An 18,330-nucleotide genomic window follows, 5' to 3' on the forward strand; every position below is an offset into this window, starting at 1 on the left:
CTTTAAGCAGAAATCCCTTATTAAAGGGCCGGCATCCAGTCTACGCTAAATAGAAATACTTGTGTCATGAAAAGTTTTAAAACTTAACAAAAACGATTTAATCTTCTCTACCCCAAACCCTGGTTCAAGAGGAATTTTACAATGGACCTTTTTTTTTTTTTTTTTTTTTGAAAGGAGGGTGCACAAATAATTTCACCTTGGCGCATGCGTCTTTATATAATCTGGTGCATGTGAACAGCCAGACTTGATAAATTCACCCGTCTAATTTCTTTTTCAGTTCTGCGCCATTTTTTTTTTTTTTTTTTTTAAAGATCTCAGCTTGCTTTCAATGAGTAGAAACCATTTTGTTTAATCCCAGAGGCTGGAGACCTGATCCAAGACTTCCCATAGCTTTGGGTTTGTTACAGTTGTATGCAGTGTACCCCATCTATTATGACAGATCCCTCCCGTCATGGTTGTTTTGATTGGATACAACAGTAACGGAATCTCAGCTGTGAGAAGTCCAGCTTTACATCTAAAGAGGAAACAGCCAAAAAGTGCAACGCAAAACCTCAGTGAATCCCGCGGAGTACTACGAGGTCTCGGCCTCTGATCTCTGCAAGATTTCAGCTTAATGTGAATAATATTTCCATTTACTGACAGCAAGCAGAGAACTGAACTGGTAATTGTCACAAAGCATCAAGTCCGGAGCGGAGGGAGATTCGGCTCTGCTACATCTGTAGTCTCCTCACTATCACTGGCCTAGGAAATATAGGGTTAATCTGAAGTGCAGCTGTCACTGATGAGGCTTCACAGGAAACACTTCCCTTCTAAGTGGGACCCTGATGATCGGGGGTCTCTTCAGCTGAGAGGTCATCCACAGTCACCTCTAATCTTCAAAGAGCCAGAAGTCCAATCTCCAAAGCTGCACAAGAGCTGGAGCCGAGCCGGGCGGTCTAGTGATTGCTGAAGAGACCACTCCACCGAAGACCCCAACATGTCCTGTAATCACAGCATACAAGTGACCAAAAGAAGCCGTCACCACGTGTACGGAGAACGGCGGTACGTGAGGTGAGCGACAGTGCCAAGGGGGACCCCAAAATATGGTGAACAGAGAAGGACAATATTATTCTACACAGGGGCAGTATTATAGTAGTGATATTCTTGTACATAGGGGGCAGTATTATAGTAGTTATATTCTTGTACATAGGAGCAGTATTATAGTAGTTATATTCTTGTACATAGGGGCAGTATTATAGTAGTTATATTCTTGTACATAGGGGCAGTATTATAGTAGTTATATTCTTGTAAATAGGGGCAGTATTATAGTAGTTATATTTTGTATATAGGAGCAGTATTATAGTAGTTATATTCTTGTACATAGGGGCAGTATTATAGTAGTTATATTCTTGTACATAGGGGCAGTATTATAGTAGTTATATTTTGTATATAGGAGCAGTATTATAGTAGTTATATTCTTGTACATAGAGGGAAGTATTATAGTAGTTATATTCTTGTACATAGGGAGCAGTATTATAGTAGTTATATTCTTGTACATAGGAGCAGTATTATAGTAGTTATATTCTTGTTCATAGGGGGAAGTATTATAGTAGTTATATTCTTGTACATAGGAGCAGTATTATAGTAGTTATATTCTTGTACATAGGGGGCAGTGTTATAGTAGTTATATTCTTGTACACGGCGCAGTATTATAGTAGTTATATTCTTGTACACGGCGCAGTATTATAGTAGTTATATTCTTGTACATAGGAGCAGTATTATAGTAGTTATATTCTTGTACACGGCGCAGTATTATAGTAGTTATATTCTTGTACATAGGAGCAGTATTATAGTAGTTATATTCTTGTACATAGGGGGCAGTGTTATAGTAGTTATATTCTTGTACACGGCGCAGTATTATAGTAGTTATATTCTTGTACACGGCGCAGTATTATAGTAGTTATATTCTTGTACATAGGAGCAGTATTATAGTAGTTATATTCTTGTACATAGGAGCAGTATTATAGTAGTTATATTCTTGTACATAGGAGCAGTATTATAGTAGTTATATTCTTGTACATAGGGGGCAGTATTATAGTAGTTATATTCTTGTACATAGGAGCAGTATTATAGTAGTTATATTCTTGTACATAGGGGCAGTATTATAGTAGTTATATTCTTGTACATAGGGGCAGTATTATAGTAGTTATATTCTTGTATATAGGGGGCAGTATTATAGTAGTTATATTCCTGTACATAGGGGCAGTATTATAGTAGTTATATTCTTGTATATAGGGGGCAGTATTATAGTAGTTATATTCCTGTACATAGGGGCAGTATTATAGTAGTTATAATACTGCCCCTATCTACAAGAATACAACTACTATAATACTGCTCCTATGTACAAGAATGTCTACTATAATACTGACCCCTATGTACAAGAATATAAGTACTATAATACTGCCCCCTATGTACAAGAATATAACTGCTATAATACTGCTCCTATGTACAAGGATATAACTACTATAATACTGCCCCTATGTACAAGGATATAACTACTATAATACTGCCCCTATGTACAAGGATATAACTACTATAACACTGCCCCTATGCATAAGATTACAACTACTATAATACTGCTCCTATGTACAAGAATATAACTACTATAATACTGCCCCTATGTATAAGATTACAACTACTATAATACTGCTCCTATGTACAAGAATATAAGTACTATAATACTGCCCCCTATGTACAAGGATATAACTACTATAATACTGCTCCTATGTACAAGAATATAAGTACTATAATACTGCCCCCTATGTACAAGAATATAACTACTATAATACTGCTCCTATGTACAAGGATATAACTACTATAATACTGCCCCTATGTACAAGGATATAACTACTATAATACTGCCCCTATGTACAAGGATATAACTACTATAACACTGCCCCTATGTACAAGAATAGAACTACTATAATACTGCCCCCTATGTACTAGAATATAACTACTATAATACTGCTCCTATGTACAAGAATATAACTACTATAATACTGCCCCCTATGTAGAAGAATATAACTACTATAATACTGCTCCTATGTACAAGAATATAACTACTATAATACTGCTCATATGTACAAGAATATAACTACTATAATACTGCCCCTATGTACAAGAATATAACTACTATAATACTGCCCCTATGTATAAGATTACAACTACTATAATACTGCTCCTATGTACAAGAATATAACTACTATAATACTGCCCCTATGTATAAGATTACAACTACTATAATACTGCTCCTATGTACAAGAATATAACTACTATAATACTGCCCCTATTTATAAGATTACAACTACTATAATACTGCTCCTATGTACAAGAATATAACTACTATAATACTGCCCCCTATGTAGAAGAATATAACTACTATAATACTGCTCCTATGTACAAGAATATAACTACTATAATACTGCTCCTATGTACAAGAATATAACTACTATAATACTGCCCCTATTTATAAGATTACAACTACTATAATACTGCTCCTATGTACAAGAATATAACTACTATAATACTGCCCCCTATGTAGAAGAATATAACTACTATAATACTGCTCCTATGTACAAGAATATAACTACTATAATACTGCTCATATTTACAAGAATATAACTACTATAATACTGCTCCTATGTACAAGAATATAACTACTATAATACTGCTCATATGTACAAGAATATAACTACTATAATACTGCCCCTATGTACAAGAATATAACTACTATAATACTGCCCCTATGTATAAGATTACAACTACTATAATACTGCTCCTATGTACAAGAATATAACTACTATAATACTGCCCCTATTTATAAGATTACAACTACTATAATACTGCTCCTATGTACAAGAATATAACTACTATAATACTGCTCCTATGTACAAGAATATAACTACTATAATACTGCTCATATTTACAAGAATATAACTACTATAATACTGCTCCTATGTACAAGAATATAACTACTATAATACTGCTCATATGTACAAGAATATAACTACTATAATACTGCCCCTATGTACAAGAATATAACTACTATAATACTGCCCCTATGTATAAGATTACAACTACTATAATACTGCTCCTATGTACAAGAATATAACTACTATAATACTGCCCCTATTTATAAGATTACAACTACTATAATACTGCTCCTATGTACAAGAATATAACTACTATAATACTGCCCCTATGTACAAGAATATAACTACTATAATACTGCCCCTATGTACAAGAATATAACTACTATAATACTGCCCCTATGTATAAGATTACAACTACTATAATACTGCTCCTATGTACAAGAATATAACTACTATAATACTGCCCCTATTTATAAGATTACAACTACTATAATACTGCTCCTATGTACAAGAATATAACTACTATAATACTGCTCCTATGTACAAGAATATAACTACTATAATACTGCCCCTATGTACAAGAATATAACTACTATAATACTGACCCCTATGTACAAGAATATAACTACTATAATACTGCTCCTATGTACAAGAATATACAGTTGGGTCCAAATATATTTGGACAGAGACAACATTTTTCTAATTTTGTTTATAGAAATTACCACAATGAATTTTAAACCAAACAATTCAGATGCAGTTGAAGTTCAGACTTTCCGCTTTCATTTGAGGGTATCCACATTAAAATTGGATGAAGGGTTTAGGAGTTTCAGCTCCTTAACATGTCACCCTGTTTTTAAAGGGACCAAAAGTAATTGGACAATTGACTCCAAGGCTATTTCGTGGACAGGTGTGGGCAATCCCTTCGTTATGTCATTCTCAATTAAGCAGATTAAAGGCCTGGAGATGATTTGAAGTGTGGTGCTTGCATTTGGAAGGTTTTGCTGTGAAGTAAACATGCGGTAAAGGAGCTCTCCATGCAGGTGAAACAAGCCATCCTTATGCTGCGAAAACAGAAAAAACCCATCCGAGAAATTGCTACAATATTAGGAGTGACAAAATCTACAGTTTGGTACATCCTGAGAAAGAAAGAAGGCACTGGTGAACTCATCAATACAAAAAGACCTGGGCGCCCACGGAAGACATCAGTGGTGGATGATCGGAGAATAATCTCCATGGTGAAGAGAAACCCCTTCACAACAGCCAACCAAGTGACCAACACTCTCCAGGAGGTCGGCGTATCAATATCCAAACCTACCATAAAGAGAAGAATGCATGAAAGTAACTACAGAGGGTTCACTGCACGGTGCAGCAGCTCATAAGCATCAAGAAGAAAAAGGCTAAAAAACATCTAAAAAAGCCACACAGTTCTGGAAGAACATTCTTTGGACAGATGAAACCAAGATCAAACTACCAGAATGATGGAAAGAGAAAAGTATGGTGAAGGCGTGGTCCAGCTCATGATCCAAAGCAAAGCACATCATCTGTAACACCCGGCGGAGGCAGTGTGATGGCGCGGGCATGCATGGCTGCCAGTAGCACTGGGTCACTGGTGTTTATTGATGATGTGACACAGGAATGAATTCTGAGGTCTTCAGAGCCGCCATACTGTGTGCTCAGATCCAGCCAAATGCAGCCAAACTGATTGGTCGTCGTTTCATACTACAGATGGACAATGACCCAAAACATAAAGCCAAAGCAACCCAGGAGTTTATTAAAGCAAAGAAGTGGAATATTCTTGAATGGCCAAGTCAGTCACCTGATCTCAACCCAATTGAGCAGCATTTCACTTGTTAAAGACTAAACTTCAGACAGAAAGGCCACAAACAACCAGCAACTGAAAACCACCGCAGTGAAGGCCGAGCATCAAAAAGGAGGAAACACAGCGTCTGGTGATGTCCATGAGTTCAAGACTTCAGGCAGTTATTGCCAACAAAGGGTTTTCAACAAAGTAGTAGAAATGAACATTTTATTTAAAATTATTTAATCTGTCCAATTACTTTTGGTCCCTTTAAAAACAGGGTGGCACATGTTAAGGAGCTGAAACTCCTAAACCCTTCATCCAATTTTAATGTGGATACCCTCAAATGAAAGCTGAAAGTCTGAACTTCAACTGCATCTGAATTGTTTTGTTTAAAATTCATTGTGGTAATGTCTATAACCAAAATTAGAAAAATGTTGTCTCTCCAAATATATATGGACCTAACTGTAACTACTATAATACTGCCCCTATGTACAAGAATATAACTACTATAATACTGTCCCTATGTACAAGAATATAACTACTATAATACTGCCCTTATATACAAGAATATAACTACTATAATACTGCTCCTATGTACAAAAATATACGGTAACTACTATAATACTGCACCTATATACAGAGCATAGCATTATTCTACACAGGAGCAGTATTATAGTAGTTATATTCTTGTACATAGGGGCAGTATTATAGTAGTTATATTCTTGTACATAGGGGCAGTATTATAGTAGTTATATTCCTGTACATAGGAGCAGTATTATAGTAGTTATATTCTTGTACATAGGGGCAGTATTATAGTAGTTACATTCTTGTACATAGGAGCAGTATTATAGTAGTTATATTCTTGTACATAGGGAACAGTATTATAGTAGTTATATTCTTGTACATAGGAGCAGTATTATAGTAGTTATATTCTTGTACATAGGAGCAGTATTATAGTAGTTATATTCTTGTACGTAGGGGCAGTATTATAGTAGTTATATTCTTTTACGTAGGGGCAGTATTATAGTAGTTATATTCTTGTACATAGGGGGCAGTATTATAGTAGTTATATTCTTGTACATAGGAGCAGTATTATAGTAGTTATATTCTTGTACATAGGGAACAGTATTATAGTAGTTATATTCTTGTACATAGGAGCAGTATTATAGTAGTTATATTCTTGTACATAGGAGCAGTATTATAGTAGTTATATTCTTGTACGTAGGGGCAGTATTATAGTAGTTATATTCTTGTACATAGGGGCAGTATTATAGTAGTTATATTCTTGTACATAGGGGCAGTATTATAGTAGTTATATTCTTGTATATAGGGGGCAGTATTATAGTAGTTATATTCTTGTACATAGGAGCAGTATTATAGTAGTTATATTCTTGTACATAGGGGCAGTATTATAGTAGTTATATTCTTGTACATAGGAGCAGTATTATAGTAGTTGTATTCTTGTACATAGGGGCAGTATTATAACTACTATAATACTGCCCCTATGTACAGGAATATAACTACTATAATACTGCCCCCTATATTCTTGTATATAGGGGGCAGTATTATAGTAGTTATATTCCTGTACATAGGGGCAGTATTATAGTAGTTATATTCTTGTATATAGGGGGCAGTATTATAGTAGTTGTATTCTTGTACATAGGGGCAGTATTATAACTACTATAATACTGCCCCTATGTACAGGAATATAACTACTATAATACTGCCCCCTATATTCTTGTATATAGGGGGCAGTATTATAGTAGTTATATTCCTGTACATAGGGGCAGTATTATAGTAGTTATATTCTTGTACATAGGGGCAGTATTATAGTAGTTATATTCCTGTACATAGGGGCAGTATTATAGTAGTTATAATACTGCCCCTATGTACAAGAATACAACTACTATAATACTGCTCCTATGTACAAGAATGTCTACTATAATACTGCCCCCTATGTACAAGAATATAACTGCTATAATACTGCTCCTATGTACAAGGATATAACTACTATAATACTGCCCCTATGTACAAGGATATAACTACTATAATACTGCCCCTATGTACAAGGATATAACTACTATAACACTGCCCCTATGTATAAGATTACAACTACTATAATACTGCTCCTATGTACAAGAATATAACTACTATAATACTGCCCCTATGTACAAGAATATAAGTACTATAATACTGCCCCCTATGTACAAGAATAGAACTACTATAATACTGCCCCCTATGTACAAGAATATAACTACTATAATACTGCCCCTATTTATAAGATTACAACTACTATAATACTGCTCCTATGTACAAGAATACAACTACTATAATACTGCTCATATGTACAAGAATATAACTACTATAATACTGCTCATATGTACAAGAATATAACTACTATAATACTGCTCCTATGTACAAGAATATAACTACTATAATACTGCCCCTATGTACAAGAATATAACTACTATAATACTGACCCCTATGTACAAGAATATAACTACTATAATACTGACCCCTATGTACAAGAATATAACTACTATAATACTGACCCCTATGTACAAGAATATAACTACTATAATACTGACCCCTATGTACAAGAATATAACTACTATAATGCTCCCTATGTACGAGAATATAACTACTATAATACTGCCCCTATGTACGAGAATATAACTACTATAATACTGCTCCTATGTACAAGAATATACAGTTGGGTCCAAATATATTTGGACAGAGACAACATTTTTCTAATTTTGGTTATAGAAATTACCACAATGAATTTTAAACAAAACAATTCAGATGCAGTTGAAGTTCAGACTTTCCGCTTTCATTTGAGGGTATCCACATTAAAATTGGATGAAGGGTTTAGGAGTTTCAGCTCCTTAACATGTCACCCTGTTTTTAAAGGGACCAAAAGTAATTGGACAATTGACTCCAAGGCTATTTCGTGGACAGGTGTGGGCAATCCCTTCGTTATGTCATTCTCAATTAAGCAGATAAAAGGCCTGGAGTTGATTTGAGGTGTGGTGTTTGCATTTGGAAGGTTTTGCTGTGAAGTAAACATGCGGTAAAGCAGCTCTCCATGCAGGTGAAACAAGCCATCCTTATGCTGCGAAAACAGAAAAAACCCATCCGAGAAATTGCTACAATATTAGGAGTGACAAAATCTACAGTTTGGTACATCCTGAGAAAGAAAGAAAGCACTGGTGAACTCATCAATGCAAAAAGACCTGGGCGCCCACGGAAGACATCAGTGGTGGATGATCGCAGAATAATCTCCATGGTGAAGAGAAACCCCTTCACAACAGCCAACCAAGTGACCAACACTCTCCAGGAGGTCGGCGTATCAATATCCAAATCTACCATAAAGAGAAGACTGCATGAAAGTAAATACAGAGGGTTCACTGCACGGTGCAGCCACTCATAAGCATCAAGAATAAAAAGGCTAAAAAACATCTAAAAAAGCCGCACAGTTCTGGAAGAACATTCTTTGGACAGATGAAACCAAGATCAACCTCTACCAGAATGATGGAAAGAGAAAAGTATGGGGAAGGTGCGGTACAGCTCATGATCCAAAGCATACCACATCATCTGTAAGACCCGGCGGAGGCAGTGTGATGGCGCGGGCATGCATGGCTGCCAGTGGCACTGGGTCACTAGTGTTTATTGATGATGTGACACAGGAATGAATTCTGAGGTCTTCAGAGCCGCCATACTGTGTGCTCAGATCCAGCCAAATGCAGCAAAACTGATTGGTCGTCGTTTCATACTACAGATGGACAATGACCCAAAGCATAAAGCCAAAGCAACCCAGGAGTTTATTAAAGCAAAGAAGTGGAATATTCTTGAACGGCCAAGTCAGTCACCTGATCTCAACCCAATTGAGCAGCATTTCACTTGTTAAAGACTAAACTTCAGACAGAAAGGCCACAAACAAACAGCAACTGAAAACCACCACAGTGAAGGCCGAGCATCAAAAAGGAGGAAACACAGCGTCTGGTGATGTCCATGAGTTCAAGACTTCAGGCAGTTATTGCCCACAAAGGGTTTTCAAAAAAGTAGTAGAAATGAACATTTTATTTAAAATTATTTAATCTGTCCAATTACTTTTGGTCCCTTTAAAAACAGGGTGGCACATGTTAAGGAGCTGAAACTCCTAAACCCTTCATCCAATTTTAATGTGGATACCCTCAAATGAAAGCTGAAAGTCTGAACTTCAACTGCATCTGAATTGTTTTGTTTAAAATTCATTGTGGTAATGTCTATAACCAAAATTAGAAAAATGTTGTCTCTGTCCAAATATATATGGACCTAACTGTAACTACTATAATACTGCCCCTATGTACAAGAATATAACTACTATAATACTGTCCCTATGTACAAGAATATAACTACTATAATAGTGCTCCTATGTACAAGAATATAACTGCTATAATAGTGCTCCTATGTACAAGAATATAACTGCTATAATACTGCTCCTATGTACAAGAATATAACTGCTATAATACTGCCCCCTATGAACAAGAATATAACTACCATAATACTGCCCTTATATACAAGAATATAACTGCTATAATACTGCTCCTATGTACAAGAATATAACTACTATAATACTGCCCCCTATGAACAAGAATATAACTACCATAATACTGCCCTTATATACAAGAATATAACTACTATAATACTGCTCCTATGTACAAAAATATACGGTAACTACTATAATACTGCACCTATATACAGAGCATAGCATTATTCTACACAGGGGCAGTATTATAGTAGTTATATTCCTGTACATAGGAGCAGTATTATAGTAGTTATATTCTTGTACATAGGGGCAGTATTATAGTAGTTATATTCTTGTACATAGGGGCAGTATTATAGTAGTTATATTCTTGTACATAGGGGCAGTATTATAGTAGTTATATTCTTGTACATATGGGCAGTATTATAGTAGTTATATTCTTGTACATAGGGGCAGTATTATAGTAGTTATATTCTTGTACATAGGGGCAGTATTATAGTAGTTATATTCTTGTACATAGGGGCAGTATTATAGTAGTTATATTCTTGTACATAGGGGCAGTATTATAGTAGTTATATTCTTGTACATAGGGGCAGTATTATAGTAGTTATATTCCTGTACATAGGGGCAGTATTATAGTAGTTATATTCTTGTACATAGGGGCAGTATTATAGTAGTTATATTCTTGTACATAGGGGCAGTATTATAGTAGTTATATTCTTGTACATAGGGGCAGTATTATAGTAGTTATATTCTTGTACATAGGGGCAGTATTATAGTAGTTATATTCTTGTACATAGGGGCAGTATTATAGTAGTTATATTCTTGTACATAGGGGCAGTATTATAGTAGTTATATTCTTGTACATAGGGGCAGTATTATAGTAGTTATAATATTGCCCCTATGTACAAGAATATAACTACTATAATACTGCCCCTATATACAGAGCACAGCATTATAGTGTTGACGTCTCATCCGCCCGTCTGTAAGATATTTATTGCTCTTAATAAGGACTCTTATTGGCAGAATCCCGCATCTAATTCTTTATTAGTTCCTTATAGAATAAGTTACAGGCAGATGAGATGTCACCACTATAGTGCTGTGCTCCGTTACAATGTTCTGGCTATTTGTACTTTTTACGTACTTTTAATATGTCTTTTGTTTTGTGTCATTTAATAAATAAATGTGTTTTAATCCGGTGATCCTGGTCATATCATCATCTTCCTTTCAGTATGGGGCATGTGACAAGTAGATCCCGACCTCCTTCATGGCAGTGCCCTCTCCTAGGTATGGAGTAGAAGATGCCATGTGACTGACCGGACCCATTATATAGAAACTTGTATTCTTGGGTCTTTTTTTCTTTAGAATTTACAAGTCTTTAATGAGAATCCATGAAGGAAATGTTCAGCAGGAGGGTGACGCTGAAAATGCTGCACCCGTCCGAGACTGCTCCCACTTTAAAGGGGCCTGCAGGTTTTTCCCATTATGACCATTAGGCGATATCACATCTATGAAAGACAGAAGACCCCTGAAATCTGCTGGAAAGAAACATTTACCATGGAGAACAAGTTTTCAATGTTCTGCAAATGTTTGCATTGCTAAAATGGTTTATTGAACAGACAGGCGACACCCTGATTGAGCGTAAGAGGATGATCAGAACATTAAAAGCAAGCATGCAGCGGGGGCAGAATGCAGGACGTGGCCAAAACCAAAAATCCTCGCTTTCCGGACGGTCGGCAGGAGGATTGTGCAATACCCTGCGGGGACGGAGGCCGACGACGGACGGGTCTGAACAGGGGGCAAAACCTTTTACTGGACTGAGCCGCAAAGTGCAAAAATACGGATCCTTAAAGGAAAACTCCACAGATGGATGGTGTCCGATAACCCAGATTTATGAAAAGTTATTATTTCTTGGGTACAAGTGACGTTTTATAATTATTTTCCGCCCCAGGTGGTGCTCAGACATTGAAATGGAACAAGGGGCAAAGCCCGGCACGAAACGGGCGACTGTGGGCAAACCCGAACCCAGAGCCGCCATGTACAAACCACCCTGTGCCCAGCAGTACTCGATTGTTACAATTACTTTTTTTTTAGAGTTTTCCTGTAAATATTACTTTTTTTTTAGGTTTTCTGTAAGTTACATTTTTTTTTTTCCAATTAATTTGAGTCGCAAAACTTTAATTATTTGGAGAGAATCATGATGAATAAGGAAATAATTTTCAGAAAAAGACCCCGATCAGTCCAGTAAAATGTCCATCGCCGCACCTTTCTAGAGAAAAGCAAAATTCTCGCCCCGTTTTTCAACCTGGCGCTCGTAACATATAAAAGAAGGAACAATTGGCGAAAAATTCTCAAAAATTAGCAAATTGCTTCTCTCAATGAACGCTGAATCGGGAGGAAAATTTTGCTGATCTCGGCGCCGGGTAAAACGACGGCGGATGGGAAATAAAAAGTAATGATCGGGAAATCAGGCGGACGGAACCATTTCCAGGCAGAGGGGGCAGCGTAAGGAAGTCCTCTGACCATAAATGGCTCCTTCCTTCGGAGGGGACAGAATTAGGGAAAAGTCCTGTCTTTATAAACCCTTTGCACGTGATTAACGCAACTGTCGGGGAAGGGACGGACGGGTATAAAATGTCATTATCTTTTGCATTCTCTCATGCCAAACAAGCAAGAAAAAACAAAAATTACCCCAAAAAACATAAAAGAAAAATTAAAAAGACGTTACCCATGGGGGAGGGGAAAGGCAAACTGTGATTGAAACTGAATTTTCTTGTTCCTTTGGAAGGACAAAAAAACCAACAAAAACATAAAAATAAAGAATATTAAACGCAGAGGCTCAATCAGAAAATCAGCCGATGACGGAGCTACATTCCATTCCGGGCTCCACAAGCAGCGTCCATTGTTCTACAGTTTTGTTTGTTTTTTGTTTTGATGTTTTATTGTTTTATTCTTTTTTTTGCAAACGTTGGAGCAGTTCCGTCAAATGAAAAAGTGGATAAACAAAATGGCGACTCCGATGTTTAGCAAAATCACCATGACGACCAGGATGGGGGCAGAGCCCTGAAAGAAAGAAAAAACGAAATGGTCAAGGAACAGACGGGAAGGAAGGATGTATTCAGAAAAGAGCTGGAGAAATCCCATAGTTTACATGCTCTGACCCCCCAAAAACCTGCCCTCTAGCGGACAGCATGGGAAGATGGGAGCCCCCTGAGCCTGCGGCCCCCGTTCAGGACTGTTCTGTTTTGGATCGGTGGATCCCAGAGTCGTGGCCGCGCTGATCAGTATTTTATTGATGGCTCATGAAAGTATTTATGGTGGGAAAATGCCTTTTATTATCATAGGCTCTAACTAAACACAAGCTTGTGAAGTGCGACCAGGGACCATCAGGAAAGGTATCCCTTTAAGGGGTCTCCTCTATGAAAAATCCCTTCTTAGTAGGCTTCTAAGTTGCGTGTGCCAGCTCCAGCGCTGGGCTTTGTTGCCTTTCCCTATTTCCATCTGCCTCTGTGCTCGGCTCGGGTGGCTTTGTGCCACCTGAGTTTTCAGGCAGCAGAGCATCCTGCCATCACCAGGATTTTGCTTCATCTTCCACTTGACTCTGCTCCAGATAAGTGTCCAGATACCTTTCCAGCCTCTCCTGACGACAGTCCAGGAACCAACTACTCAGTCTAGGTGCCCCCCACCCCGGAACCCCAGTGATATAACTGGAAACCTGGTATTAAGGGCTTACCTTCCCTGCAGCGCCCCCACTGGGGTAATGAAGCTTTGCAGAGTGCCTATACATATCAATGGTGTAATACAGGACAAGTCCTCCAGAGCAGCAGACTCTATTCTTGGCCGCAGCCATTATAACAAAGACCCCTATATCAACTCAGCGATCCCTAAGAGGGTATTTCAAAACCTTACATCCCCCCTAAACGTCTGGGCTCGCTGAAAATACTACTTTATGTATTCCTGTAAGGTCGTAGGCAACTACTGTGTTGCATCCCGTATTTCCAAGTTTGGCAGTTGCAGTGCGACATTTTGCATTGGAACCTCATTAGGTATTGATGGCCGTGAGACTGACTGCACTCAAGTGACCCCCGGACCCCAGTGATGAGAAGGCGACACTGATAACCCACCTTTCCATTAATATAAGCAATTATTAGGCAATTGCCCCAGATAATCTGCAAGCCTCAAGCTCCATCGCCAAGCAGAAAGGTCTCCACAAGGTTCAGGCCCCCCATAAGGGCATATCCGATCTGGCGCCATAGATGCAGCCATTCACCGGCCCCCCGACCTGACGACTGCTAACAAGGACCAGGCTGCAGCTTCATTACCGGATCTGATAAAACACCGATGTAAAGTGGTCGATGAATACGAATCGGCTGCAGGTAATGAGCGAGTGCCTGCAGCACCGGATCAGCGCCCGCCGGTCAATACTGCAATATACACAGTCAGGGATAACGACGTCCGTGGAGGATTCCTTACAAGCTGCGAATGGAGATGAGCGACGATCTGCAGCCCTGATGCGTTCACCGCTCTTATCCCGGCCCAGCAATTACACCGGAGGTCAATACCGGAGCAAAGACGGGAAATGTCCTGAAGAAGATGGAGAAAACCGGAGGAAACGTACAGAGAGCGGGACAAGACGCCATATGTAAGGAGGAAGCACCGACGTCTGGCTATAACACCGCCATCATGAGCTGTGCCGCTGTCAGGTGAGCGCTTCCCCCAGTCACCGGCAGCCGATGCACAATCTCCATCCACTTCTATGAGGCTGATAATGGCTGTCAGTCCTAGCACTGTCCATGGTGCTGAAGAGAAGACACTTTGTCCTGCACATGTCACCCCCTGTAGTGCTGCAGGCCAGCTCCCCTCATTGTATCCCCCCATCTGCACTGAAGCCGCGACCCTCCTCTGTGATACTCATGTGTGATGTCATCACGTCATATACAAATCACATGACCAGTGACATCACAGCTGTGCAGAGATGACAGAGAAGATACAAAGATGATATATCCTCTCCCCGTAATTAGTGATGTACCACAAATTACCCGGGGAGGGACATATCACCAATCACACGGGAGGGGAGGGACATATCACCAATCACACGGGAGGGGAGGGACATATCACCAATCACTCGGGAGGGGAGGGACATATCACCAATCACACGGGAGGGGTGGGACATATCGCCAATCACACGGGAGGGGAGGGACATATCGCCAATCACACGGGAGGGGAGGGACGTATCGCCAATCACACGGGAGGGGTGGGACATATCACCAATCACACGGGAGGGGTGGGACATATCGCCAATCACACGGGAGGGGAGGGACATATCGCCAATCACACGGGAGGGGAGGGACGTATCGCCAATCACACGGGAGGGGTGGGACGTATCGCCAATCACACGGGAGGGGTGGGACGTATCGCCAATCACACGGGAGGGGTGGGACGTATCGCCAATCACACGGGAGGGGAGGGACGTATCGCCAATCACACGGGAGGGGAGGGACGTATCGCCAATCACACGGGAGGGGAGGGACGTATCGCCAATCACACGGGAGGGGAGGGACGTATCGCCAATCACACGGGAGGGGAGCGACGTATCGCCAATCACACGGGAGGGGAGGGACGTATCGCCAATCACACGGGAGGGACATATCACCAATCACACGGGAGGGACATATCACCAATCACACGGGAGGGACATATCACCAATCACACGGGAGGGACATATCACCAATCACACGGGAGGGACATATCGCCAATCACACGGGAGGGACATATCACCAATCACACGGGAGGGGAGGGACATGTCGCCAATCACACGGGAGGGGAGGGACATATCGCCAATCACACGGGAGGGGAGGGACATATCGCCAATCACTCGGGAGGGGAGGGACATATCACCAATCACACGGGAGGGGAGGGATTTATCTCCTCCCTCCGTGTATTTAGTGAAATGTTCCCCACCATTTGGTATTGGTGATGCATACATGGTCCAAATTGTTTGCAGCCCTCGTTTAATAACAGAAAACCCCACAATGGTGACAGAAATACCTTGAATCTGACAAAAGTAATAATAAATAAAAGATCTATGATCATGAGCAAATGACAGTCAGACATTGCTTTTCCACCATGCTTCCAAGAATTAAAAAAAAAAAATAAAACTCATGAAATCGGCCTGGACAGAAATAATGGGACCCTTGAAAATAATGTGACAAAAGGGACATGTTAAATCGCGGTGTGTCCACTAACTAGCACCACAGGGGTCTACAATCCTGGAATCAGTCAGTGGCCTGTATATAGGGCTACAGATACTGTGCTGTGTGGTGACATGGTGAGTATCACACTCAGCATGGACCAGAGGAAGCGAAGGAAAGAGTTGTCTCAGGAGATTAGAAAGAAAATTATAGACAAACATGTTACAGATAAACGTTATAAGACGTCTCCAAGCAGCTTGATGTTCCTGTGACTACAGCTGCACATATTATTCAGAAATGTAAGATCCATGGGACTGTAGCCGACCTCCCTGGACGTGGCCGCAGGAGGAACATTGATGACAAATCAAAGAGACGGATAATACGAATGGTAACAAAAGAGCCCAGAAAACTTCTAAACCGATTAAAGGTGAACTTCAAGCTCAAGGAACATCAGTGTCAGATCGCACCATCCGTCGTTGTATGAGCCAAAGTGGACTTCATGGGAGACGACCAAGGAGGCCACCATTGTTGAAAAATAATCGTAAAAAGCCAGACTGGAATTTGCCAAACTACATGTTGACAAGCCACAAAGCTTCTGGGAGAATGTCCTATGGACAGATCAGACAAAAATGGAACTTTTTGGCAAGGCACATCAGCTCTATGTTCACAGAAGGAAAAATGAAGCATATCAAGAAAAGAACACTGTCCCTACTGTGAAGCATGGAGGAGGCTCTGTTATGTTCTGGGGCTGCTTTGCTGCATCTGGCACAGGGTATCTAGAATCTGTGCAGGGTACAATGAAATCTCAAGACTATCAAGGGATTCTAGAGAGAAATGTGCTGCCCAGTGTCAGAAAGCTTGGTCTCAGTCGCAGGCCATGGGTCTTACAGCAGGATAATGATGCAAAACACACAGCTAAAAACCCCCAAGAATGGCCAAGAGGAAACCAATGGACTATTGTGACGTGGCCTTCTATGAGCCCTGACCTAAATCCTATTGAGCATCTTTGGAAAGAGCTGAAACCTGCTGTCTGGAAAAGGCAACCTTCAAACACGAGACAACTGGAGCAGTTTGCTCTTGAGAAGCGGCCACAACACCTGTCGAGAGGCGCAGAAGTCTCATTGACAGGTACAGGAATCGTCTGATTGCAGTGATTGCCTCAAAAGGTTGTGTCCAGGCTGATTTCATCAGTTTTATTTTTTTTTTTGTTAAATTCTGTGGAAGCATGGCGGAAAAGCAATGTCTGACTTTCATTTGTTCATTTTCATAGATTTTTTTTAGTTATTACTTTTGTCAGATTCAAGCTATTTCTGTGACCATTGTGGGTTTTTCTGACACTAAACGTGGGGTACCAACAATTTTGACCACGTATGTACCCCCCCTCACGTGGTATTTGTGATATGACCCCCCCTCTCCCCAGGGTAACTAGTAATATGTGGGCCATGTAATTTCATGACCTACCCCCTGTATGATCTGTGATTTCCCCTCCACCCGTCGGCCTCCTCAGCAGTGGTCAGGTGACTGGGGGAAGTATATAAAGTTGCCTAGCAACAAGATTCGGGCAGCCAACCAAGTGCGGCAGTGATGGTCGCAGGCTGGATGCGACGGGTGCACCGAGATCCCAGCGTCCTGTCACAGAGGGGAGGGAACGGCCAGCGGGTGTGGAGGCAGCTCTGCAACATCAGGGGTTAATCCATACTGTGTAATCAGTGACATGTCCCCCCCCCCCACGCGTGTAATTGGTGATATATCTCCCCCTCCTCCAGGTAATTAGTGATATATCTCCCCCTCCTCCATGCAATTAGTGACATGCCCCGTCCTCCAGGTAATTACTCATATATATTCCCCCCCTTCCCGGGTAATTAGTGACATGCCCCCTCCTCCAGGTAATTAGTGACATGC

General features: G+C 40.1%; 1 protein-coding gene across 1 annotated transcript in view; it reads right to left on the reverse strand.

The window, feature by feature from the left end:
- Positions 1–11,807: 11,807 nt before the first annotated feature.
- JPH3 (junctophilin 3) overlaps positions 11,808–18,330 on the reverse strand; it is an 83,104-nt gene continuing 76,581 nt past the window's right edge. Inside the window, exon 5 of the mRNA XM_069739407.1 lies at positions 11,808–13,300. Within this exon, the coding sequence (XP_069595508.1) occupies positions 13,220–13,300 (81 nt within the window). The 3' untranslated portion in view covers positions 11,808–13,219. The remainder of the gene's footprint in view (positions 13,301–18,330) is intronic.

This window comes from Ranitomeya imitator, chromosome 9, assembly GCF_032444005.1.
Source record: "Ranitomeya imitator isolate aRanImi1 chromosome 9, aRanImi1.pri, whole genome shotgun sequence".
NCBI classification, from domain to species: Eukaryota; Metazoa; Chordata; class Amphibia; order Anura; family Dendrobatidae; genus Ranitomeya; species Ranitomeya imitator.